This window comes from Centrocercus urophasianus, unplaced genomic scaffold (assembly GCF_019232065.1).
Source record: "Centrocercus urophasianus isolate 14NV4802_14NV808 unplaced genomic scaffold, USGS_Curo_1.0 seq_11, whole genome shotgun sequence".
NCBI lineage: Eukaryota > Metazoa > Chordata > Aves > Galliformes > Phasianidae > Centrocercus > Centrocercus urophasianus.
The window spans coordinates 68,098,163-68,125,655 of record NW_024884253.1 but is presented as its reverse complement, the minus strand read 5'-3'; the positions used below and the strand labels follow the sequence as shown (position 1 = coordinate 68,125,655).

The 27,493-nt window shown below is 40.9% G+C and overlaps 3 protein-coding genes across 7 annotated transcripts in view; 1 reads left to right on the top strand and 2 right to left on the bottom strand.

Moving 5' to 3' along the window:
• The first annotated feature begins 3,564 nt into the window (after positions 1–3,564).
• On the top strand, positions 3,565–8,911 carry SNRNP48 (small nuclear ribonucleoprotein U11/U12 subunit 48). Its single transcript, XM_042808982.1, has 9 exons — positions 3,565–3,660; positions 3,762–3,875; positions 3,963–4,023; positions 4,599–4,673; positions 6,096–6,284; positions 7,198–7,319; positions 7,674–7,789; positions 8,051–8,215; positions 8,634–8,911. Exons 1-9 carry the CDS (start codon positions 3,565–3,567, stop codon positions 8,671–8,673), a joined length of 978 nt encoding a protein of 325 aa, XP_042664916.1. The 3' UTR covers positions 8,674–8,911.
• Positions 8,912–10,132: 1,221 nt separating this feature from the next.
• Positions 10,133–19,394, bottom strand: ROPN1L (rhophilin associated tail protein 1 like). 4 transcript variants are annotated; one of them, XM_042835496.1, is made up of 6 exons: positions 18,464–19,394; positions 16,381–16,538; positions 15,557–15,680; positions 15,221–15,382; positions 12,424–12,599; positions 10,133–10,786 (listed from the first exon to the last, which is right to left on the bottom strand). In XM_042835496.1, the coding sequence occupies exons 2-6, from the start codon at positions 16,509–16,511 to the stop codon at positions 10,723–10,725; spliced, it is 657 nt and encodes a 218-aa protein (XP_042691430.1). In that variant the 5' UTR covers positions 16,512–16,538; positions 18,464–19,394; the 3' UTR covers positions 10,133–10,722. The 4 variants fall into 4 exon arrangements, with proteins under 4 accessions (XP_042691430.1, XP_042691413.1, XP_042691421.1 ...); XM_042835479.1 differs by lacking the exon at positions 18,464–19,394 and adding an exon at positions 17,111–17,194; XM_042835487.1 differs by lacking the exon at positions 18,464–19,394 and adding an exon at positions 17,127–17,188.
• A 1,853-nt stretch (positions 19,395–21,247) lies between these two features.
• Positions 21,248–27,493, bottom strand: part of MARCHF6 (membrane associated ring-CH-type finger 6) — a 40,226-nt gene continuing 33,980 nt past the window's right edge. For both annotated transcript variants that reach the window (XM_042835458.1, XM_042835448.1), the window contains exons 23-26: positions 26,844–26,933; positions 25,478–25,610; positions 24,649–24,784; positions 21,248–22,047 (exon numbers count right to left, since the gene is read on the bottom strand). In XM_042835458.1, coding sequence (XP_042691392.1) covers positions 21,957–22,047; positions 24,649–24,784; positions 25,478–25,610; positions 26,844–26,933 — 450 coding nt within the window. In that variant the 3' untranslated portion in view covers positions 21,248–21,956. The remainder of the gene's footprint in view (positions 22,048–24,648; positions 24,785–25,477; positions 25,611–26,843; positions 26,934–27,493) is intronic.

Here is a 27,493-nt window from a genome sequence, read left to right as displayed (position 1 = left end):
GAATTTTGAAATGTCTGCTTATGCCATGAAGAATATTTCTATTATTTGATTCACATGCCCTGGAGAAATTCACCTTGTGTCCCTGTAGATAACAAGGCTGATTCAACTGAGCCTGTCCTACAGATCTCGAGTGTGGCATCTTAGCTGAAGTTTAGGATAGCAGGGAATAATAGAAACAGTAACAAAAAATGGAATTCCAAGTCCCTGTGTGCTTTATCTTTACAAAATCTGTTTGGTTCAGTAGCTTTTGCTGGATGAAGCCCGTGCTATCAACCTGAGTACATCTTCTTCTCTGGAGAAGATGAGTTTGACACATGGGCTCTAGGGGCAAGGCAGAAGAGAAAGTGTCACTGTGTAGGCAAGCTAGCAGAGCTGCCCCGAGGTGGATACAGTCAATTGTACCAGTGAGGTGCTGGGTGCTTCTGCTGCTCAACCCAGCCTCCCATTTCCATAGCGCAGTAGGCGAGCATTGGATGCTAAAAAGAAGGGAATCTTGGGATGAGGTGGGCTTTGTACTGCTTATGCCCCACTGGAGCCATCCTTGGCTTCAGGACAGGTTGGTGCCTGCCAGGCAGAGGCTGCTCGCTCCTCAACCTGTGCTAGCTCCCAGCTTGCCAGGTATATTGGGGTGAGGGCCAGCAGAAATTCCTGCCATTGGATAGCCCCCAAAAGTTTCTTTTCATCTTTTAACTTGCTTTTCCCTTCTCTCTAGCCCTTTTTTGGTCCAGAAATGTGCATGTCCACTACAGGAAAGCCCAAGAAAGCTGTTAAAATGATTATTTCATTTCTCTTTATCTGAAGCATGTTAAAGCAAAGGAACAATATGAAGTTTCATAGCAAGTTCCCTCGCCCCCACCCCCCCCCCCTTATTTCCAGGAGGAATTACTGATACCGTGCATCTCCAGGTAATGCTTTGTATCTGGGGAAAAGAAGAAATACATATTTAGTATTAGAAAACTGTCTTCTCTGCCATGTTAGAAAAAAAAGATTTTCTTCAAGCAGTCATTATGCTTCTAAATACAGAAAGCCTGCAAGGTTTTGTTATCAGTGAAGAAACAGAAGTGCAAGCCATGGGTGAAGAATGCTCCTTCCTGTGTGATCTGTTGTAGGAAGAGTTTTATCTCAGAATGAGCGTACCCACCAGAAAGTTTTGGCCTGTTAGAACAGTGAGATTTCACCATGATTTTAGCTTGTTGCTTTAGGGGAGGTAGAGTGGTTCTGTTGCGTCAACACTTCTGACCCTGCACTGAGGTTCCTACCTCCGGGTATGGAGGTTAGAGGGCATACAACATGCAATCAGCTGGGTTTTCTGCAGTACAGATTCATTCTGGAGGACACATGATGGAGTTCCCCAGGAGTGCTGTATGGTCTTTATGTTGACATAATGTATGCACTATTTCACTCTTGTGCTTTCCGCTTATCCCCCAGTTTCAGATTGTTCTGCTGTGCTGTGAGGATTTTTGGGGCTGGTTACCACAGAGACTTCCTCAGGAGATCCATATTGTCCAGAAAAAGCTCCTGGAGAAGCACCAGATTACTAGCACACTCAGCACTTTGCACTGCAAGGGGGGCAGACTGAAATTCATGCTCCCCCCTTCTGGGAGGCTGTTTCACACTGGGAAATGCAGCTGTGTTATTTCCCCTCTCCTCCTCAGAAAGGACCATAAGGGTTGAAATGTGTTAAGCTCGATGGTGCTTTATGAACCATGCTGTTCAGTGATAGAAACACAAAGCCATTGGCCTGCAGCCTGCACTGTGTGAGAATAGAGATGCCACTGCCTGGAATCAGCCAGGAGAGACAACACAACCAGATAGGTGATCTCACTTATCTTATTTGATAGGAAACTCATATAAATGTGGGAAAAAGATACTGTGATTTTTTGTCTCTGCTTTGGCCAGTCAGTTTGCTCCTGGAAAGTCTGTAGCCACAACACATGGCAGGAATGTGGCTCACCTTTCCTCGACAAGCACCTTACCTCCCAACCATAACAAACACAGCAACAGCCTCAGAAGCTTTCACAGCTGCCCTGAGGGCATTCCTGGAAGGCACTACAATTGTGGCCGTTTCCCAAGGCATCACTGAGCCTGAAACGATCCTTCCTGGTTCCCTCCTCTCACAGAGCATTGCTGTCACTTCAGCTGGCAGAGGGGTGGGCAGCACAAGGATCCCTGTTGAGCTGCACACTTGACTCTCTAGATAATGGAGCTGCTTCAGAACACCCTGCTGCGCTGTTCCAAAGACCTTAGTTCACCTGTTGTCCTTCATTGTCTTGTAAACCTATTTCAGGGGTTTCACCTTAGTCCTGTGTTGTTCCAGGCCCCCACTGTGTCTGTGCACCACATAACTGGATTTACTGTAGCTCAGGAAATGAGGCTTGACTCAATTTTTTCTCCCTGAACTCTGGAAACCACCCCAGCAGGTTTGTATCTCAGGGATTTTCCTAAATCCATAAAGGCAGGAAACTGAATAAATAAATAAACAAGAGAACACCACAGAGATGATCTCAGGGACTGGTACTTTTAGGAAAACAGATAAATATTTTGAATCATTCAGAAAATGTCCTAATTTAGTAGAGCAAAACAAATATTTTTTCAATATCAACTTGATAGGTTAAAATAATAATAATAGAGTCACTTGATTCTATCAAGCAACCATAAAAAATACTTTGATATTCTGTTGAACTTTTGTAGAAACGGTGTTTTCCAGTGGAGATGGCCAGAGCAGCTCTGCCCAGCTGTTCTCATCACTCCTCTGATTAAACGTGCTAATGGGAGCCAGCATACTCCACTACAGCACAAATGAAATTGCAAGGGCAGATGGGGAGCCTTCAGCTCTCAGTATTCTTTATCGTGTGAAGTCTGAGATCCTCAGGCAAACACGGCGAGAGCCAGCAAATCTCTCAGAGGACTAAAATCCCAGCTGAGTCTCAAATTCTCTGCGCAGGAGAGAAATGGCTGTAATCTGCTAATAAAAACAGATGTACGGGGGCCATTCTGGCAGCTACATCTGCCGTGCTTCCTCCACCCCGCCCTGCCTTGTTAGACAGCCTCGTCCCACTCCTCACGAGTAGTGCCAACAATAGGCACGCATGAACACCAGTCACATTATATTTTCTTTAGGATGGTTGCTTTCTGCTCGACCCGCGCTGCAGCCGTGCTGAGCCCTGCTGCAACCTCGCTGTCTGAGGGAAGGCGTCTGTCCTCGTGGCTGTGCTTGCGCGGGAACGGCGCTGGAAACAAGGGCAACCCTGGCTCTACACCACCTCAGCCCACTGCCGATGTCGGGGAAAGGATCAGACCTGCGGGGCAGATTTACACCCGCGGATGCTCTTATTAAGCTCCTAACCCAGGGAAGGGCATCGAAGCGCAGCAGCTCTTCCCACAAGCATCCTTTCCAGAGCTGTCTGATGCCTTTCAGAAGCAGCCACATTCCGTCAGAGCATCTTTAGGACAACCAGCTGCTGTACTTTCCACCCCTCCTCCCTCCCTACCGCCCCTCAGAGCCGGTCTGAAGGCACCCCACAAGATGGCGCCTCACGGCTTTAGGGCGCGCCCGGAGTAAAGATGGCGGCGGCACCTTCTCCCGCTTCCGCGGTGCTGGCGGCTGTCCCGCCCTCAGTAACGATGGCGACTTCCTGCGCGGTGTGGCTGGAGGATCAGGTAATGGCGCCACCCGCCGATCCCCAGCCCCTGTGCTGCCCGGCGAGGGTCGGCGGGCGGCCCGGGGGTCGCGGTGCGCTCTGACGCGTGTCCCGCTGCAGGTGGACCGGGTGCCCTGTCCCTACGACGCCCATCACCGTGTGCCTCGGGCGTCGTTGGAGAGGCATGCGGCGTCCTGCCGCCTCCGCAAGATGGGCTACTCCGCCGAGGAGCAGGTGGGCTGGGAGGGACACCAGGCTGGGGCGTCGGGGCGGGGGGCTGCAACTCAGAAGGTCTTATGACTGGGCTGCCGTGTCCCACAGGCCGAGATGTATGACTCCCGCTTCTTCTATGAGAACCTGAAGGTGCCCACCGTTGCAATGGGTAAGCACACAGTGGGCGGCAGAGCGCTGGGGGGCTGCATGGAGGTGGAATCACAGCGTGGCTGAGGAAGTTGCGGGTTCACCCAGAGCCCGTGCCCAGCTCCAGACACCTCCAAGCCTCTGGGCAGCCTGTTAACACCACCCTTGCCCCTGCAAAGTGCAATCGTGGGCCTGTTTGGAGCACCCCTCGCGTGGCAGAACCCGAGTCCTCGCCACAGCATGCCATGCTGCCCTGCAGTCAGTAATCATCGTCATTAAAAACCCTCCCTTGAGTTTGGAGGTACAGCAACAACACTGTTAATGGCACTGGTGAGGATTTCAGTATACATACGTATCTTTCCTTATCTCTGTAACCCAAAAATCCTTCTTTTTTTTTTTCTTTTTTTTTTCCCCTCCCTCCCCTCAATTCAAATATGGAATAGATAAGAGTATTTTTCAACTGTCTCTTGTGCACAAATAAAACTACAATGTTCTATGAAATATCTTAAGTCTCATAATAGAGGTTGGGAAATAAAGACTAAGCCTACTAAGTACTTGATTTTAAAAGTTCTGTGTGATACTTTCTCTTCTCTGCAGATAAAGATCTACAGTTTCACATAGTTCAGCAAGCTAGAGCTCAGAGTGCCAAAGAAGGCATAGGCTACACTGAAGGTAAGTGGCATCCAGGTGGGGAAACAGCTTTTCAGCTGTCCTGTGGAGAGCTGCTCGATTTCCCCTTTTGAACTGCTGTGAGAAATTTTCATTTATTTATTTGGTTTTTTAAAATTCCTTTCCTTCTATATTTGGGAGTAAAACTGCTTTCTTTATGAAGGGCAGCCAAGTACAGAACTTGAGATAGTATCGGTAGTGCAGAACTTGGGAGTTCCCTGAAGTACCAGTCCGTCACTTCCCGTCCCACTCCATACAGCTTACTGTCCGCCTGCATTTTCTGATGCTCTCTTCTGCCTGTTATGGCCCAAATTCTTCACAAGCTGCCTCCCACCTTGTTCTTCATGGCATGAGTGAGGAAGAAGGGGAAAAAAGAGAACTGTGCTTTGAATTCAGTTTAAGGATTGTCAGTTATAAGCTGTGCACGCTCGTCTATTGCTTCTTAGATCAAAAGCTGAACAGTGCATGCATTGGTGTTATGTTGAATTGTTTCTAGACTCTTTTAAGTAGTTACATAATAAATATGTTCAAACATCTGCAAATACTATAAAGTTCTTTACCGCTGGTCTCACCACATTTCTTTGTCACATTTTATAGCAGGTCTAGTGACAGAGTAGTTAAGACCAATTTGCACTTCTTGTAGAGAGTTGAGATAGAGTAGAAAAGTAGGGCCACCTACAGGAACTTTGTTGTACTTTCCTGACCTGATGTTCAGATACAGCAGCACTTGCTCAGGCAAGTATTTCATATCCAAGAATTTTCATGTTCTTGCTTCTGTCACAGAGCAAAGCCTTTGTGTGATTGGCACTGGGCTTTTATAGCATGTCAGGTGCATTTTGCTCTGGAAACAAGCGATAATTCACGAATTTGATACAATTATAGCCAAGTAGAGAAAAATCAGTTAAGCCTGTAAAGAGGTGCATCGCATAGATATGTCAGTGAGCCACCAGATGCCAGTGTTTGCCATCCAGTTTTCACTGCGATTTTGCATTTCTACGAAGATAACATTAAAACTGTATGGAGTAGTTTTTATTATGGTGCCTTGGCCTCTTCTAAGATGTGCTGACTTGAAATTTCTTGTTTAACTTGAAGTCTTTGGCAGTAGAGGTGGGGGGCGGGGGGGGAGGAATGTAGCTGTTGCTCGTGTAATAGGGCTGGAAGGCTGGTCTTGATCATAAGCAGTGAGATCATCGTAAAATCACAAGCATGTAACTGTTGGGGCATGTTTCTGGGTTTCTGTGACCTTGTAGGAATAGTATATTCTAAAAATAAAATTCTTGTATTATCCTTTCAATTTAAGGACTTCTTACAAATGTGTAAGAGAAGGGTGAACGCAGCACAGGTGTTTACTGCATTGCTGAGCTCTTCAGTGTTTTCCTGTGTAATTATGCCATTTTACTAATAACAGTGCTGTTCAAATTCCAGGATCTTATTCATCACTGCCTGTAGAAGTTCCTCAAAATCACAAACGTTTCACCTGTGACCTGACTCAAGCTGACCGACTTGCTCTTTATGACTATGTTGTTGAGGAAACAAAGAAACAGAGATCTAGGTCACAAATCACAGAAAATGACAGTGACCTCTTTGTGGATTTAGCAGCCAAGATTACTCAAGGTTTGAAAAATAATTTACTGTTGAGTTTATTGCTCAGAGCTTTAACTTTGCATCAGTAGATAAGTTTTTGGTGAAAACCAGCCTGAACTGTTTGTTGTTGGTTTTTATTGTGGGAACACACTGCAGTTTTTTAAAATTGTATGACAAGTCTGGCACCAGGAAACAGCAGACTGGCATTCTTTGTGCTGACAGTTCTGAGAAAGCCTTGGTGCTCTTTTGTTGGCATAGGTATTGCATTTATCTTAATGGATGGATCTGCTGTCATTTGCAACTGACTTCAGGTTACTTAATGCTGACAAGTTACTGCAAAGCCTGGAACAGCATTTACTACAAGAAATGATGAGATTAAAGATAATTTAAAATTAAAAGCTTGGGGAGTGGTTGGTGGTCGCTGGGTTGAAATCTTGATCAATATAGGAATGGATACAACAGACAAAGCCTCTTATTGCTATTGAGACATGCCAGTGTCTCCAAGCAAAACTTACCTTTGTAATTCTGTGGACCCTGTGTGTAGGAAAGATGGTGTTTGTCATCTACGTGGATACACATTCCTCAGAACTTGGCTGTCTCAACTGCTGTGTCTTACACTTATAGTGGCTTTGAAGATGCAGCCTGTGTTTTGAAGAGGTCTGACCAACCTGCAAGCCTGTACATTGATTTGGATTACTGTTGGGACATTAGGATCACATAATAATGTTTGAATGTTGTCTTTTTAGTCTTGTATTGATAACAAGGCTGAAGAGGAAGCTTGTGTTAATTCGTAATAGCTATTCAACATTAGAGAACTTGAGGAACAACACAATGTATATATATTTTTTTTCAGACACTTTAGTAATAAAGCAGCAGACTTATATACCTGCAGGTGCTAATGCTGTGCTAATACCCATTTGTTTTACTTCAAATTCCTTGTTAGATGACAGTCAGAAAGGTCCAAAGTCCCATCTTGAGATTCTGGCTGAAATGCGAGACTACAAAAGGCGCCGGCAGTCATACAGGGCTAAGAACGTTCATATAACGAAGAAGTCTTACACTGAGGTAAGCAGCTCAAGGGAAAGCTGTGACTTTATTGTCTGCTTAGTTCATATCAGCATAAACAATGGCATGCCTGTTCAGACAAGGAAAAATCTCTTCTGCTTATTGTGCCCTTCCTGGTTAGAGTTGCAGACTTGCTAATAAGAGAATTTCTTTGGTTTAGTTTGCTGCAGGAAATTACAAGTAACAGAAGTATTTCTGGCAGTAGTGAATTTTTCATGTGAAAATGGCAGCAAGATACACTTTGTTGTAAAATGGTACTATTAGATTTATGCTGAAATGCTTTTCTTTAAGAAGTACATCGTGATGCACTGCTTTGTTGTTTTTTGTTTTTTAATATCTTTCTTTACTCTTGAGGTGATTCGGGATGTGATTGGTGTACATATGGAGGAACTCAGCAACCACTGGCAGGAAGAGAATAGGTTGGATAATGCAGAGATGTGTGAAGGGGGAAAGTCAAAATCTTCAGGAAGGTACATCACAGTTGACATTCAAACATTCATGAGGGATTTGCTATTTCTGTGTGGACATCAGCAGCCTGAGGGCCTGTAATGGTCTTTTTGTTGCTGTTGTTTGGTCCTCTTTTTTTGAAGAGGAAGTGGCTTAATAGGCCACTTTCTTTCTTACACTGTTAGTAGGTCATTTTGTTACAGAACTGATACTGAAAAACTAGTGACTGTGAAACTGTGCATACTGAACAAAATGAGTAATGTTTTTGGTTTTTGTTCTCTCAGAAAGGAAGACAGGCGGTCAGCTTCGGTGGACTCGAGGCAGTCTGGAGGAAGCTCAAAGGACACTGAACGCACCAGACATAGGAGAGAGAGCAGCAGGAGTCCAAGTAAAAGAAAAAGGAGTCGTGACAGAGGGAAAGACAGAGATTCTCGGAGGAAAAGAGAAAGGTGAGATGAAATAGCATCAGCTACATTCTTGCTTCTGAATCAGGCCACCGTGCAGAAGAAGAACTTATTACAGGGAATAGAACGTCTCATTTAATGAAAAATCTAGTATAATCTCACATGCAGTACAACAAGCCAGTGCCTAAACAAAAGTTGCTGTGATCTAGAGCTCAGAACTTTCCACAGCTGAAAGGTCGATGCTTCCAACAGCGTTACAGGTCTGAGGCTGCTTATCTTGACATATCCCATGGGGATAGTTGGCACTGGGCATCAGTTGCATTGCTAATTTCACCAATATAAGGCCTACTTTCTTTCCTTAGAAAAGGATATGATTACATTTAATGAGAGCTTTCTTTTTTGGGTACTTTTATTCCTTCAGATTACATTAACAACATACATGGTGTTTGCTTTCTTGTTTCAGGGAAGAAGACAAGTATCACAGCCGTAAAAGAAGAAAGTAGAAACAAGAACATAATGAGTTTTTGTTCAAAGAATTACTTGCACAGGATGTACTGTTGTTACTGCTGTTATAACAGAGACTGTAATGCTGTGAACATAATGTTGGTGTTGCCTTACAGCTGTGTTCAGAGAGAAAATCAGATAATGTTCAGGGGTTGGCAGGATGGAAGCAGTGTACATCCTAAAATGTACAAATGTATAAGACTTATGTATCTATTAATAAATTATAGTGATTTCTTAGCCCTTTGAGTTTAATTTAACAAAGGCTAATGGAATCTGAGAGAGGCTGCACTAATTTACTGTCCTGGCCCACTGATAAGTATCTAAAGGTGAATGTGGTTAAGCCCTGGAGCAGCAGAATTAATTACAAATGGAAAGGGATGAAGGTAGCTCCCTTTCTCTCTACCACCTGACATTGTCGCCTCTGAGAACAGCGTTCCAGAAAGACAGCACTTAGTGTCACATTATGGCACACAGGGAAGGTGACAGAGCAGATTTCAGAGTTCTCCAGAAGGCTGTTACCTTCATCTGCAGCTTTCAGTAATGAAAAAGTGGTAAAAGTATGGTAACAGGCATGCTGCTGTTCCCAAGCTTGTGTTTAAAGAAATTTAGGATCAATGTCAAGCTGGTGATGGTGGTGACAGGCATCTGTAAGACCTCTACTAAGGTAGAGATGTCCCTTTCTATAATTTTATTGACTGTAATTTTCAAACGTGAGTTTGATAGATCGTGGCATTTATGCAAAGAACCCATTAAGTTTTCATCCTGTCTACTAACATGAAAGTATTAACAACAGAAATTATAAAAACACTAAGACTTCAACCATCCAAATACAGCTTATGGGTGTAAAGGAGAATTCCACTTAACTGCCGTGGGAATATACCAATTTCTAGTTTTGTTAATTTCTTACACAATCTACTACAGTCAGCTTGTTCCTTCTATGAAGAAAGCCAACAGCAACATCTTACAGATTAGTCTTTTCTACACTTCCTTATTTTCAATCAAGCTGCCAGCAGAGGACACCCCTTAGCACTGTCATTTTGGCCTCCTCCATGGCTGTGTTGGGCGATACGCTCTGCACAGTGCCTGCGGGCTGCAGGCAGGCAGGAGACTGATCTTTATTAATTAAAAGTCCATCTGGGAATGAGAAAAATATTTAAATTCTGAAGAGAGTTGGAGAAGAAAAGGCTCCAGGGAGACTTCATCGTGGCCTTCCAGTATTTGAAGGGAGCGTATAAACCGAAGGAGGAATGGCTGTTTACAAGGGTGGATAGTGACAGGACAAGGGGGAATTGCTTTAAACTGAGACAGGGGAGGTTTAGGTTAGATATTAGGAGGAAGTTTTTCACATGGAGGGTAGTGACACATTGGAACAGGTTGCCCAAGGAGGTTGTGGATGCCCCATCCCTGGAGGCATTCAAGGCCAGGCTGGATATGGCTCTGGGCAGCGACCCTGCACATAGCAGGGGGTTGAAACTCATGATCATTGTGGTCCTTTTCAACCCAGGTCATTCTATGATGATGAGTCCAAATTAGGGATCAAACTAGATGGAACTATTGCCATTAGTCTAGTTGATATTTTTTTCACCATCTTGGCTACAGTGTTCTTCATGGTCTTTGAGCAGCACTTGGTGAAACCATATGTTCGACTAGAGTTTGTTCATGCAGACAGGGTAGTCAAAAGACAAGCTATGCTTTTGTTGGAGTTAAAAACAATAAGAAGAAAATTGTTAATTTACTTAAGAAATGAACCAGTCTTATATCTGCCCAGTCTTCTCTAAATTTAATTTTCTATTCAGAGAGTCTAGGTAGAAAGATTAACGAAATCCATTTGATTAAATATAAACAAATTAGTGAAAGTACCACTCCCAAGCTGCAAGCAGCAGTATTTCAGAAGTGAAAAAACAATATGACAATACGTTCAATTCACTCTGATAAAAGGCAATTTCAAGAATGAAATAAAGAAAAAGGAGTGCTGGAGAAGAGGTTCTTTGTGTATTGTATTTACTTCATTTTTTCCAGCCTCATCTGGTGCTGAAGAGTCAACTTGATCAAAACCGTGTCGAGGGCTGGCTCTGAAAATTTCTGAGCAGTACCATGCCACTTTGTTTGTCACTGGAAAGGAATAGGAACCAAATGTCTTAGAACACTTCAAGGTGATAAACTGTAGTACGTAAGGCAAGATACAGTTGAGGATTACATTAACTGAGAATGCTATTGTTAAAAAATAGTTCTAATTAGGAATCATTCTGGTAATTAACGACAAAGAAAATTAAGTTGATTTCTTAATTTCTTAATTTTAATGCTTGTGCAGTTTTGGATTTCCATATGCATGGAATTGGTTGCAACCTAAAATAAAAGGACCAGCAGATGATGAGAAAAGTCAGTATGTGAATCTAAGCATGCCAAATTTGCAGTGCTCAGAGGACAAGGCTGTTACAGATCTTTTAAAACTGGTGAAAAACGGAGTGCATTTCCTGTGACCTGTGTGTGACTATGGGCAAAACAAGTGGGAATTTATTACTGACATGTGAATAGAAGTCTGCCGTTTCCATACATCCCTAATGCCAATTCCAGCTGGTTCTAGAAGGGATAAATGTAGTGTATTGATACATCCTTGCCTCCAGTTTTTTTACTAAAGTTAGAGGCATCACACTGAGTTTTGTGGCACAGGCTTCATAGAACCAATGTATGTGTACTAGAGATGGTCACAATTAAGGTGATTTATTGTCTGTCCCATTGATCACACCTGTATGCTCTAGCAATGAAACTTTTGATACCATGCTAATAAGGTGCTACAAATAATTACCTTGTCATGATATGAGAGATGAATCATTCAAACAGCTTCATCATTTGTTAACAGATTGCACTTAATTATTAAGTCAAGAGAACTGGTTTGCCCATTTATTACACAGTAAGCCAAAACTTACTTAACAGCACATAAAAGTTTTTGAGCAAAGCTGCCACTGATGGGATAGTCAAACTGTGAGCTTTTTGCTTAGCTTTCAATCTACACATCTCCTGCTGTGATGAACTGCATCAGTTTGTGGCTTATTGACAAAATTAAAGCTAAGCTCAGAGGAATTAAAAAGAGGAACGTAACAGACTAGAAAGATAGCCAGCCTTCCTACTGTGATATGAAAACCAAAACAGGATGAGTTCAGGTGGGATGAGTAGTCTTTTTGTCTTTTCTTTATATCCACTGGAGGCAACCAACACCAAGACCATTCCAAGAATGACAGTTTACCATATCTCATACAACAAAAACTGGAGAGCTGAACTATTTAAGAACAAGCTATATATTCCCCCACATAATTTCCAGGCAGAGGTAATCTGGGGAGAAACACATTAGAAAGTTCACAGACTTCAGGTGGGAACTCCCAGTTTCTCTCTGATTCATGATCCCTGTCACAAGAGCAGCCCATAAGATGCTGATAGTTCCACTACCAGTAGCGCACAGATGATACAAAGCTGTATATAATTGCTTCCTAAGGGGAAAACTACATCACCAGATAGTGACTAAAACATCTCAAAGATGGCTAAATAACAGTTTGTCATTTCACAGTTCAAAGCCCCAAGGTTTAGCACTTACAGGAAATAACTATGTACGCTTTTGATATAACCCGAGTCAACCTTTCCTCCTATCATGGATACGCCTCAAGTGAAGACAGACGACTCATCTAAAATTAGAGGTCTTTGGAGAACCCAGAGGTGATGTATAACTTAAAATTGATGCCTGAACTTTTACTTACGCATCTTCTTTAATCTTTTGGAGGAAAGCTTTGATCTTCTCATCTGGTATGTCTCCATCGATACTTGCCAAATAGCAATAAAGGAATGAAAACGTTTCATAGGGAATACGAGCTGCTCCACCTTCCGGGTCCTGTGTTAAAATTTCACAGGCGTGTTTCATTGAACTCAGCAAGGACTGGAAGGGGTTCAAGAAAGGAATGAGAACAGTATCAGAGCCATGAACATCTTTTGTATATCATGACAAAATGCAGACTGTAAGCCACAGAAAATGAGTGAAAATGAAATGAAGGCTTTATCATCATTAGCCAGCTCTAAATATCAAATTTCTAACTTTATGAGCTAGCTTTATGAGGAGGCTGAGGAAGCTGGAATTGTTAAGTCTGGAAAAGAGGAGGCTCAAAGGGTGACCCTATCACTCTCTACAACTCCCTAAAAAGACGTTGTGGTGAGGTGGGTATCAGCCTCTTCCCCCATATAACCAGTGATGGGACTAGAGGGAATGGCTTCAGGTTGCACTAGGGGAGATTCAGGTTGGACAATAGGAAAAAATAATTCTCCAAGAGAGTGGCCAGCCACTGGAATGGGCTGCCCAGGGAAGTGGTGGAGTCACCGTCCCTGGAGGTGTTCAAGAAACATTTAGATGTTGTACTGAGGGACACGGCTTAGAGGGAATATTGGTGGTAGGTGGATGGTTGGACTGGATGATCTTAGAGGTCTTTTCCAATCTTGGTGATTCTATGATCCTGTGATTTACCAAATAGTGCAGGTTGTGAAAGGGAAACAATAATAAAGTTCTAGTAATAAATGTGAATAAAAAAATACCAGAACTTTGTAAAGCTGAAAGATTGCACAGGGCCATATCCAATATGGCCAAAATGCTCCATTCTGCTACTGTAACAGTCAAACCTCGCCATATCTGTCTATGTGTATGTATGATCTCATGGGTCTACATGAATTCGCAGTGACAGTTAAGATAGACAAATCTACAACAAACACAACAGTTTAGCATTACAATTTAACATTACTTTTTAGAAATTATATTATTTACTATTTTCCCTCTTTGTATGCAAGTTCCATTTTAATAGTGGAAAAAAACCCTACAACAAAAAGAATCCAAAAAGCGTCCAAGTTCTCTGTTGAACAAAAAGATGCCTATAAGCTCAAAGCATGCTTTTAAGAGATCCTTCATTCCAAGTAGTGCCTATAATCCAATCCCTATCCATCCCAGGCTATTCAGGGGCATATGTGAAAAAATTGGGCATGGAATTTGATTGAATCAAAGGCTGGTTGGATTCTATTAAAAAAATACCTCCCCGCCCCTCCAAAAAAGAAAACAAAAAAAGAAAAACAAACACAAAGAAAAAGGTTTTTTCTTAGCCCAAGAAGTCGTATTTTTGTCAGAATTTCTTCAGAATGTATCTATAGGAGGCCTCTGGGAACAGTGGCAGCTGCTCACACAATAAAAATCTCTGCACAGCCTTCTAGTCTCAACATTATGTTACCACTACACTGCCACACACGCTTGCAGCCACTCCAACCTACTCATTCTCCCATACAGTGCAGTAAATTTATTCCAATCGAATTTCCTGCCTTTCAAAGACAGTTTAACAGCCCAGTTGTGTGAACATTTCTTAAGAGGTGAGTCTGTAAATACACATCAGTTTTACAGAAAGATACTTCAAATGAATGGTGTTCTGAAAAAGTCCACATTATCCTAGCTTAGGGCTCTATCTGTCTACTGTTTAATCTCAGCTGCAACCCTACTTCACTTGGAATGTAAACTAAAACCGGAGGAAAAGAAAGTAACAATTTGTGAGCCCTTCTGGTTTAGCAAACTGAAGTTTAGGTTTTCATCATGCAGAGATAAAATCAAATCATTTCAATATCTGAAAGGATGGATAAATTTATGCTGTTCAGCTCCATCAGAACAGTGCCCCTGGGACTGCTTTTTTGTTTCAGTTGTTTTCTTTTTAGTGAAGGAAAGAAAAAGAAATCACAAAATACTGTTCTGGCAGGGGACTGGAATAAAAAAATATGCAGTTCAAGTGGACAAGTATAACTGCATGGCCAGACTGGGTCAACATTCACTGCTTTTTAGTAACACAACATTCTCAAAACAATATTGAGCATTTATTTTCTTCTTAGTACCCCTTCTGGAGTCTTTAATTTTATACTTCACAAGAACATCAGCTTAGTGTAAGTATTTTATAATAATTCATTTACAATGCTCTGCTGAGATTTTATTACTGACATTAGAAGAATTAAATGTAGATTTAGTAACATTAACTGCTTCTGTGAAAATGTAATTGGCTACACAATTAGAAACTGATGTTTTAATTTCTCCCTCTAGCTTTTCAGTCTTTTACATTGATGTCCTAAGCACTGTTCTATCGCCCCATCTCTTCCTGGGCTGAGCTGCCAGTGGACAAGCTTACTGTCCTACTGCCACAATCCAGTAAGCTGAGGATTTTACCTGCCCTTTCTGCTTAAGCTCTCCTCCCAGAATGACCTGTAAACCATTTTGACAGGCATTGTTTGTAGACGCTCTCAAAGTGACAGAGAAGCGCCTTTACCCAATCTAACTCAAAGGTCATTTGCATTAATTATTCTACAGTCTACCACATACATTACCATTAGTGGCCAGCCATGAAGGTTCCTGCTTTGAACGTTAGGCTGGAGGAGGCTCTGCGCACCTGATCTAGCTGTAGGTGCCTGTGTTCATTGCAGGGAGCTGGAATAAATTAACTCCAAAGGTTCCTTCCAACTCAAAACAGTTCTATGATTCTGTGACCATACCTCACCAAGCACGCTGCACCCAAGTGCCAGAATCTTCATCCATTCCACCTCTTCATCAAAGGTGTCCAACTGCAGGATAGCTTCCAGCTGCTCCTCTGGCAAGCACAAGTCTTTCCATTTTTCCTTCAGTTCTGCAACACTTACAGTGCCTTTAGCAGAAAGCTGTAAACAAAGTTACAGTACCACAATAAGAACAATGAAAAAGAACGGAACTAAGAACAAAGATGCTTCCCAAAACATATCTAATTTTTGGCAGTCACCTACTGATCATCTGCCATATTTTTTGTCTGAGACAAACACATTAGCATTGTGCGTTTTCTAAATGTCTGGTTGTACCTGTTTGTGCAAGACTTTAAGGAGTCCTGGGGTCAAACCAGCATCCATTTTCTGTTTTGCTGAAGGTGTTTCAATCCTCTCTTTTACTGGAAGGGGCTCACCTTTTGACAGTGCTGTAAAGTACCTAAGTGAATGGGAACAGCAAGACACTTCAGAACCTAGGATGATTGAAACTACACAGAAGTGAGTAGTCTTACACTTACAGCTCCCTAAATCAATCTCCATGCTCCTGTAGATATGCAGCAGTGTTCAGCAAGCACTCCACATGCAGGATTGCTATTCTCCTCCTGCCCAGATCCCACCTTTCTCTTCAGTGAAAGACAGTTTCTAGATTTTACAAACTCCTTTTTATAATACTCTCATAAATTATAAGTAGTTTAACTTATTTTGCGCATTATATACTCAGCCCTTCATGGCAAAGGCAGAAAAAAAATTAATAACATCAAGAACATGCTTGCACAACCAAAGCACAGTCTTTTCCCATTGGATTGATGAGTACCTTACCAATTTATTTAGCTGATTTATTTAGCATTCCTCCCACATGCTACCTGCAAAACACAACTGGCTATATTGCAATGCTCACATAACCATTTGTGTCAGTTCTACCCACTCTAAAATAAAATTCAAGGATGGAGCAGAAAGAGAATTAGATACAAATCCTTTAAATTATAAGGCTAAATCAAATACTACACTACTTTTAAAAGGCCAACAGATTGTATTACACACTGAAGAATGCAATGCTCCTCTGTACAGTCAACAAAAGCCTCAGGTCTTTGTGGTTCTGTGCTGACAGTGCTACATGGTTATGAGGATGCCATACTTACGCAGCTGACCACTGCAAAACATCATGAGGCTGAGTCCTAATAGCAGCTTTGGTGAACTGTTTCATAATATCTGGTAGCTCAGGGGGGATTTTGATCTGCTGAGCACAAAACAGGGTGTCTGGAAGAGGCATGGTCTTTTCAAGTTTGGTTACACGGACCTGAAGGAAGTGACAATAAAACAGATGTAGAATGACAAGAACTGCCTGCATATCTAAGGGGAACAGTGTTTGTACCCAAATTGCCTCCTTTCTAATTGGGTTAGTAGAGAACTCACACAGCTCAGAAGGGAAAGTAGACAAGCACCAGGCACTCTCTAAAATCTTAATCTTATCAAGCAAAAGCCTGGAGATGAACTCCAACCATAGCTCTTGATTTTCCTCCTCAAGACTACTGCTATGTGTGGAACAAGCAGTACAGAACCGTTGGAGTTGGAAGGAACTCATGGAAGGGAAGTCTAGCCCAACTCCCTGCAACAAACAGACACCCACAGCTGGGTCAGATGCTGAGAGCCCCCGTCCAACCGAACCTTGTCCTTTTGGTACAGAAACTGCTGCACACAGATTAACAGATTTCTACCGAGTTCGTATAATCAAAGACACCCTGCGGCAAAAAGTTAGTAACCTGTGCTCCTCGCAGAACTAACATCAAAGAAATGCCAGAAAAGAAGAAAACTCATTGCAATCATGCATCACTCTTTGCTCACGCAGCTCTACGTTTCGGTTCCTCTTACCCGCAGGGTAACCTACGTATTGCGAGGAGCTCCCCAACACCGTACCCCGGCGCTACTGACACCCACACGCCGCCTCGCCGCCCCCGGCTCGAAGAGGCCCGCTCAACCCCGCCTCACCTCCGCCTGCGCAGCCGCTGCCCTGGCAACGAGCGTGCCGTGCCGGCTGAGAGCGGGCCGGCGGGGCGGCCGTTTGCGGCCCGCGTCGCTGAGCCGCGGGAGCAGCGCCGCGTTGAAGCCGTTTAGCCTCGCCGACTGGGGTGGCCGAGCGCGGGCTGCCTGTCACGGCTGAGCCACACAGCAGCGCACAGGCCTGAGCCCAAGGGGTGCCCCGTGGCTGAGAACGGCATGAAATGGCGGCCTCTGGGGAAAACAAAACAAATCATCGAGTCGTTTTGAAAAAGGGTATTTTTTTCCCCTGCCCGCTTCCCCCCCGTTCCCCCCACAGTAATTACACTAAAGCGTTAGCCTAAAATTTACCATAGCTCAGGGATATGTAAAATAAGTGATTCATAGAATGGCCTGGGTTGAAAAGGACCTCAATGTTCATCGAATTTCAACCCCCTGCTATGTGGGGTTGCCAACCACCAGACCAGGCTGCCCAGAGCCACATCCAGCCTGGCCTTCACAGAATCACAGAATGGCCAGGGTTGGAAGGGACCTCAAGGATCATGAATCTCCAACCCCCTGCCACATGCAGGGCCACCAACTTGCACATTTAATGCTAAACCAGGCTGCCCAGTGCCCCATCCAGCCTGGCCTTGAATGCCTCCAGGGATGGGGCATCCACAACCTCCTTGGGCAACCTGTTCCAGCGCCTCACCACCCTCTGTGTGAAAAACTTCCTCCTAATATCTAACACCTCAACCTCCCATCTCATTTTCAAGGATAGAACCAATCCTAGGAAGACAGGTGAGGTGACACAAACAACCTAAATAAAGTTAATTCCCTCCAACTCCAGTTAATATTTCATTTCTCCTCATGCCGGATGGAAATAAAAGCCCATTGCCTGTTTAGCACTGGCCACCAGTCAGTAAGTACCAACAGCAAAGCAGCAGTAAGGCACCAAAACCGGTGTGTATAGTTGTGCAATCATCATGTCACTGCTCCACCCCTCTTATTTTGGAGTAATATTTGGCCTTCGGAAATACTTCCTAAATGTGTCCATTAAGTAACTTTGATTTCAGCATCACATTTCTCAATTTATGGTGACTTCTGAACAAAGAAATTAAAAAAAATAAGCATAGCTTGTCACTGGAATAATTGCAGACAATAACATTTTTGTAACTCTGTTATTCTTCTGTTCGTTAATCCAATTACCAACTGAGGTATCAGAGGAAAAGAGCTCTAACTTACCTTAGCACATTGTAAACATTCATCTCCTTATCTGTTTTTGAAGACAACTTCTGTTCTTCATTTAAACTTTGTTATAAAAATTCAGTTCCCTGTTTCATGTCTTTATTATTTCATCATTTCTGCTGGGAACCACAGCCATTGCTCAGACCATCAGCACCTACACACAAGGCAAACCTAACAAGAACACCAGCCCGGTCACAAGACACTTAACAGTCGAGGTAAAGACAAATGGACAAATAGTGAAGTAGAAGAAAACAAAGCCACGTTGATCAGCCTGCTAGGCAGCAAGATCAACAAACCACTGCCATCTGTGCTTTGTAGGAAAGGGCTTTTTAGAGAATTCTCTGAAGAATAACAGGGCTGCTGTGAACACTTTTACGAGGACTTTTGCTCAAGCATAGGGAAGGGAGAGCAAGGGAGGAATGTACCCTACTGAAAAATGATGCATGCAAAGTGCTGCAATCAGTGCTGGAGCTTGCATCCTACCAACAAAGCAGCTGACAAAATAGTTACGGGCTCCAGAGGGCCCCTCGGAACATAAACAACTTAAGCTTTACCCAGTGGAGAAGGGTTAGTCAGAGAAAAGATGCAAAGTGTTAACTATTTTTAATCAATATAAAAATATTCAGTGTAAAAACAGTCAAAGCCATGCTGCAGTTAAGTATGTGAAAGATAGCTACAAAGCCATCTGACAGCTCGTGGATAAAGGCCTGTAGAACTAATGCCAGTAGACACTCAACACCACAGAGCTGGTGCAGTTAAGCTGGCAGGTAACTCCAATCCCTTCCCCTTCTAGACTTCAGATCAACAGAGACTGTGATGAAGTCTTCTCCCACTTGAAAAGTAATGCAAAACCACTGCACGCTGTATTATTACTCTAACACAGATGGAAGTCACTGGAACACAGCTTGTCATCTGTCCTAGCAACAGCCCGCTCACTGCTAAGCTTACTATCAAGTGTCTATTGCAGGAGAGTACACACAGCACAGCAAGGCAAACTATAAAAATTTTAAACAACAATTAAAAGAAATCATTTAATTTTTTTTTTTATACAACCTTCTTTCCTAGAACATGCTTAAAATAAAGAGATAGAGATGAGATATTTTGGACTCTTACAATACAGTTTCAGAAACTTCACCCCATCTGTGAACTGTCAAGTAGTGCAAAAGCAAGCTGGAGTTTCATTTGAAACCTGTTCTCATTAACAAAGAGCAAATACAGACAGTGTAAGCTATGTAAAAATAGCTACAGTTCACGTTACATGACCGAATCAACTTTTTTTTTTTTGGTTAACATCTTGACTTACAAAATTAACACTAGTAAGAAACAGCACAATGGCTTTTTCTTAATAAATTTTAATGTTAAGACCAGTTTTGATAAAAACACAAAAGTTACACAAATTGCACTACTGCAAATTCTGCATGACGCACAGCAGTGCTGCCAGTATTTGAGATTTTGGGACTCTTTACGAAAGATTTGTTAAGGTCAAAATTTTGGCAAAAATAAGAATGTAAGTTACCAATGAATTCAATCTTGTGAAAAAAATACTTGTCCCACAAGGTGCACCACTGAAAATATTCAAAATGCAACATTTATGCACACCAAAAATATTTGGGGTGAATGCTCAATTTAGCCTTTAGTCAGCAAGAATGAATTAGAAACATCCTGGCTATTTCTCCATAACTTCATTTAACTGGAAAAATCCTAATTAAATCACTCCAAAAGATAATATTTGTGGTTCAAAACTAGCAGGAAAACAATAACTCTGCAAAGTAGTAGTTTCTGACCTCCTGAGAGTGAGGATCCATGCATTCTGATGCATTTGGTTTGTGCTCAGAACATGAGAGTCCAGACACCAAGATATGCACTACCACCATCACAGTCTGGACCAAACTAGCTCAAAACACATAGATCAGAGATGCAACATCAATAAAAAGAGATGACATGCTCTAAAAACCTGCCAAATGCTCAAGTCTTAGATACATATATGGTTAAGTGCAGAATACTGAAGGACAAAGTACTAAGCCCCAAAGTTGATTGCTTCATCAATTTTCTGATTACTGCAGTGGATACTTGTGTTCTCTCATATAGTTTAGGAAAAGCACTGCAGTTTTAGCACTGATTTGATGGTACTTAAAGCTTTGTGACACTACGCATTTTCTTTAAAAGATATATATTAAAAAAAATGCTGCATTTCCATATGGGAACAACACAAACTTGACTTAGTGGCTCTTGCTTGACTGTCCTTGCAAAGAAACCTGTTAACTTTTTCTTGCCTGTTTAATAGCAGAGTTAATAGCATATATTTTCCTTCTCCACAGGCAATTTATGGTATGTGATGAATGACTTCCTCGGGACTTCTCCCATGAAAAATTCACTGTGACCAATTCTGACAGACTTTTTTTTTTTAAATGTAATTGCATAAATAAAATTCATACAGAGATTTGCAACTTAGGTAACTCACAGGAAAGAAAAAAAAAAAAAAAAAAAAAAAGATTTCAAGCTCTTTAATTAAAGACCAGATCAGAGTATTGCTTACACTATGCTCTTTGTTTCTGTGCAAACACATTGATAAGGTTAAACCCTTCACTTGGGGTCTTGAAAAATGCTTCTGTTGATTAAGTGGTAAACTTATCTTATTTTTCTTGGTACCTTTAAATGCATCACCTAGAATCACCTACCTTTAGTGAATTTTTACTTACTGCTTCAGTACTGGAAATTCTAATTCCCAAAGCCCCAGAAATCCCCAAAGCAAACAGAAAAACCCAGCTGAGCCTCAACAAGTACATCCGAATTCTCAGAAAATGACATATTTTCTTGATTTAACAGTAACTGTACAATATTACAAACTCAGACACATGAAAAAACAATCAGGCAATAGAAAAATGTACAACAGCTTTGGTGTTATACAAAATAATAAAAAAAGACTTGACAGCAAGATACACAGTTCATTATGTTTTCACCACAGCCACTTCACTGCTGACTGTAAGAGAGCTGTTTACTTCTCATATTCTCCATGTGGCTCTTCTTCCACTCATGAAAAATCATACCATATTACTACAATAAGAACTGTTATGAACACCGTAAAGTAAGCTCCAGATTTTATAAAAACATCTTGCCTCTTTGCACTATTGCTTTGTGGCACATTGTTTGTCAACAGAACAACAGTCCAAAATAAAGTGACAACTAGATTTAATAAATTAATATACTTTTTTTCTTCTTTAAAAGATGTACTATGCACATTCTTTTTTAATCCAAGGTTTTAGGGTGTCAGGATACTTCTATTTACACATATACAGACCTCAGACAGTATTGGTAACACCAGAAAACGCAGATAAGGAACAGTGCCTTAACTGCAATCTGGATGCTACGAGCAGAAGCCAAAACACTGCTGAGAGTATTATTGAGGGAGATATCCAAAAACTGAAGAAAAGTCTATGAACAAGGAACACGTAAAGGCAAAGGGAAGGTCAAGATGCTTTAACATGACCATTTATTCCTGTGAAGACTGAGGTGGAGTTGTTGATGTGCCTTGTTTGCCAGATTTTCGTTCATAATTCACAAGTCGTTGCCCAACAAGGTACCTAGAATTATAAAAAAAACAGTGAGAAAATAACTCAAGTCATTATTGTTTTGAACCACAAAATCCATTCTATTTCATCTGTCGCAGAATTAGCTTTCTTATTTCAATAAAAGTTATTGTACACATGACCCTCCCCAGCCCAACAGTCTTTATCACTCTCCATATATTTATCTTTTTTTCCTCAACTTCCAGGTATTGCACGATGGAATATAGGTATTATGGGTTTACATTTACAGACTTAACCCTTGCAGTCATAAATTCAGACATAAATAGCCTGATTCAAGATACAAAATACGAAGAGCGTGTCTCCATTATTTATATACCCATCTCCATCATGGAATGATATCTCTGTGAACATTTTTGCAGCGTTTCCCTGAACCAACAAAACATCTGCAACAGCAACAACAAATTTCTGATACAAAACCAAATCAGAGCACTAATGAGTTTGTAAGTTCAATAAGGAATCTGCCTCAATGCAGAACATGCATCAGGAGTACTGACAGGCTCAGTTCATGTATCGAAAGTAAAACAACCCTGCTGATAAAAAAAGACGCTGTAAAGGAAGAGCTTTTACAGTAGCTCAACCTTAAAGGCTGAGAAAATAGCCTGTTACATCACATCAGGCCTAAGGGCTGTATGATTCCTTTGTTTAAAGTGTTGCCACATCTGACCATCCCATCAGCTTACTATTTTTTTTCTTACATTACACATAATTCCTTACCTCCTCTACATCATTGCTTCACACACCTACTTTATGTCATCTAAGTTCTTTTCCATGCTTCCTATTTGTCTGCTGGTTTTATGTGTAAACTCATATGAATTCTTCACCTGAAACTTCTTATTTTGTTTACAAACGTTTTTTTGTCACTGCTCCTTTTCTCACTTTACCGTAACCAAACAACTGACACGTTTTGCACATTTCATAGTATCAAAAACTTGCATATAATTTTGAAATATCTTACATGAAACAAGTATATTTCTAGACTATAATTCTCTACTGGTTAGGGTAGTTTCAATACTTCAGTAAGTAAATATTGAACTAATTTACATTTACAGATATTTTCTTAACTTTGCATGCTGCGAGAAAGCAATAAATAATATTAAAAGAAGTTGAATTCTGCTTAAAATATATTTACCTCAGAACATGTATAAAAATGTATACAAGCTGCATTTGCTACAGTAGGGCAAATACTGTAGAACATTATAAAGGCAGGTGGACAACAAACAATTTTAAAAGTACTAAAATATAAAGGGAACTGCTCATGGTTCATGTTTGTTACAACTCTAACTATTTCAATACTTCATTAATTTTACATTTACACCAAACATTTTTAATGTATCAGTTCATTCCTAACATCTAAGCTTCAAAGAAGCTCTTTTTAGGTTTGAAGTCTGACTCCTTTTGTAAACAAGGGAAAGACAACCTATTCTATGCTATCTCAGCACATTAACATAAAACTCATTTATTCATTTTCTATACAAAAGAAAAAGTAGGAAGGCAACTTGCTGGGGCTCACAACTAGCTTTTCCAAATAACCTCCACAGCAGTGGAACTGCACAGAGCACTACTTAGGAAGGGATATAGAATTATTTTTTAAAAAAGGTCCTGTGTATATTCTTTAAGTATGAGAACAAGACAGAAATATTAGTTCCAGTACTAAGAAGTGAGCAAGCAACGTCGGCTGAATAAATTGAGATATTTATTTATCTAATTTATTGTTGCTTTCAACTTCAAAAAAAACCCAGTAAGATAGTAAGCTGCATTAAGAAAATAATGTAGACATACAGAATGGAGTAATTTAAGAATTTAAGAAAGGAATTGTACAGAATCTAAATAATCAATATTTCCATCTGTTAAGCTGCACCCAAATACAAAGAACTAAATCATACATACACCAGTATGCTTTGGAACAGTTCTTTCATAATGTCTGATGAATTACTGATCAATTTCAAGCAGTAAGGGCATGTTTTTAAAGGACTGAAGAAGAGCAAGTACTTGGGTAACAATTAAAACTTACAAACTAATTGGGCTAACTAGAAAAACTCTGAGAAAATTAAATTTCAACACGCATCTGAGTAAAACAGATAGTATTACTAACAGAGCTCCTAACCATTCGAAGCATCAGAAAATGGCCCAAAGTTTGATGGGGCAAATTAGCCTTTCAACTGAACTTTATCAGGTTAATTGAATTAACAAGTAGAAAGAGACAGAAAAGGTTGCATAAATGCTTTTATAAGCAACAAGTTGCATTATATTCATCTGTCTTTCAAGACTACAGAGGGGGAAACAAACAAACAACCAGCATTATTTGTGGTTACAAAAAAGCTCAAGTTAGAAACAGAGAAATGTCTTCTGTTTAAAAGTCAGTCTGTTCCTGTGCTTGTCTGCCTGATCCGCAGGGAAGCCATTTGTCAAGAACAGTTTAAGTCTTCCTTAGAGGGTTCTTTTGTATAAAAAAACTCCCTAAAATCCATTTTAGCCCTAAGTCTCTACAGCACCTAAATTCAATCTAAGGTTATAATCATTACTTATCATTATTTTAAGTGGAAAAATTCAAAAGTGAAACAAAGCACCACCATCAAAAGCATACTATGCACTCACTTGTCATTCTTAATATGTTCATAAAGGCGCTTGAACTGGCGGACTTGGAAGGAGAGGATTCCCATCAAAACCACCACCATGAGCAGGAAAGGATAAATCCGACGCTGAACTAGGTTTTGCATTTCAGCAGTAACTCCTACAAAACAAGATACAAACCTCACATGATCTAACATTGCTGAAGGTAACACATACCCATCTGCTTCTGTATGTGCTTTTGCTTTTGTTACACTGTAACTTCAGTAGGATGATAGTGAAATAACATCCAATTATCTCAAGATAGCCAACACCACAGCTGTCCTGATCATCCTAAACAGAGCTGAATGCTTTCCATTAAACACAGTGAATAAGAGTTTATCAACTCCACTTGCTTATTGACTTCTGTGTAACTTGCATCAGCAAGAAGTGAGTTGAAAATCTCACTGACAAGACAGAAAAGGTGTCCTCAAGCTCAGTAGTACTTCTTGAACAAAGTATAAAATTAAAAGCTGACTGTCCAAAGAAACTAATTAAACATCACCACCTCAAACTAGCTAGCTACCTACATTTCTGCCACTAGAAATTATTTAATCCCACACTTCTGATGTATTCTGCACCCTAGTTTATCAGAAAGCCAGTCAGAATAACACACTGCACCAAAAAAAAAAAAACCAAAACAAAACAAAACCTCAAACTCCAGACTTCATTGACAGAACAGTACTTAAGCATTTATATTTGCTGGCAGAATGGTTATATAAAAAATAATCTAGTGCTTCATGTTTTATTTCCACAGGTAAGTTCACCTTGCTCTAAAGCATCAGATGACAGACAGGTATTCTGGCTGTATACATACCTAGTAAAGGTACAACACCAGAAGCTATGATGTACGGTACACACAGGGAAAGCAACAAAACAGAGATCACTGGTGCTGCCAGTTTACAGATGATGAAGTGTAAATCAATGTTACGAATCCCATTTGCATATACCTAAGAAGAACAAATTAGAAGGAGAACAGGTCAATCAAAAGAGCAATGCTTTTGTGCTTACAGTAGTAATTACAAGGTTTCACAAAACTCTCCTTACGAGAGGCAAATGGTGTCCCCAACTTGAAGAATCATGATGGTCATGATTATGAAAGGAAAGACTCTGCTAGCCTGCCCCATAAGGACTGCAGGAAATCATTTCAATACTTCCCCGGAGAACAACCTCAATCAGCTAGCACATATAGCTGTATGAGGGCCTCTGTCCCACAGCCTGGATGGGGTCATTTCTAAAGATGGCTCAGAAGTGCACGTGTATAAAGCAGGCCCAGGAAGAGCATTTGGAATGGAAGCTGCTATGGCATGCACTGAGTTACTCAAAGAACTAAGGCTACATTTCTCCTAGGCGACACCTAGGACGTTTAAGAACTGAGAGAACATGCTAGATTTAACAAACCTTTTGTGCTGAGGTTAAGACACACCAATAGCCATTATTACACTCAGTGCGAGGCAGAAAAGTTATTTTCCAACAAAGAAGAGAGATACACTGTTGATATGATAAATATAGAACTTAAACATTGTAGTCAAGGAAAAATTACTTGTGCAAAAATCTCACTCAGAACAGCTCACTCAGACTTAGTAATCGAAGGGGAAAGGAAACATTATTTGATATATCTATTCATGTATGCATGAGGGAATCTACAGCTCTTAGAAGGGGGTTAGAAAGGACATCAAGAGATTGAGTTCAACCACCCTGCTAAGGTAGGTACCCTACAGCAGGTTGCACAGGTTGCTGTCCAGATGGATCTTGAGCATCTCCATAGGAGATTCTACAACCTTACTGGGCAACCTGTTTCAGTGCTCCTTCACCCTTACCATAAAGAAGTTCTGCATATTTCCTGTTCCTGAGTGGTGGGACACTGCATATGTCCACTATATGTACACACATGAATTCATCTGAAGAAAAAATGGTGTTTCTGGCTCTAACACATACTTCAGAAAATTTATACCCATAAGCAGCGTTTCCTTGATTTCAGATTTCTGAGGCTTATATTTCTTTTATTGCTAAGTGTATCTCAATGGATTAGGCCATACAGTCTAAAGAGATTCTACAAGACTACTTCAGTTTTATTCAATTACTGAAATTGCTAGAACAGTAATTCAATCTTCTGACTGTTTCCACAAAACATTCATCAACGTGCACTCCACAGATCATTCACACAGGCAATTTTCTCTCACCTGTTCAATGACTGTTTTCAGCCACCACTGAGGACCCATCAGAGTTATGGCAGCAATTATTTTGGCATGCAGAACTCCAAGAGCCCAGTCCTAATTTTGTAAAAGCATACAGTTAGCATTAACAACTTTTTTTAACAGCTTCTGTCTGAAAGGTTTTACCAATCCATAACCAAACTTTTTTATTTACAAGGGAAGCTGTTTAAAAGAGCTGGCTTCTGCAAATTCCTAAGGGACAGGGTACTTTCACACTTAAGTGACATCTATAAAATACTATACTCCCTGCATCTGGAAAAATCAGCTCAAGCACATAGTTTTTGTCTAAGTCAATTAAGCCCCTTTTGTGAAAAATGGAAATTATTTGCAATCTCCATAGCTCCTTGTTAATTTAAAAAGTCTCAAGTCTCCCTAGTATGTTTTTCTGAGGAAGCTCTGCCAAATGAAAATAACATCTTTCAGTATATTTATCCCAAACTTTTAAAAGATATGCATGGATTAGAAATTTGTAGAATCAATAGCACAAATTCTTTCCAAACAGGTATGTGAAATATGCATCTACCACTTCAATGACATTGTTTACTTAAAACAACAGCTCTACAGTATACTTGCATAAAATAAAAACAATGAACTCAGGTAAACCTTAATACAGGAAC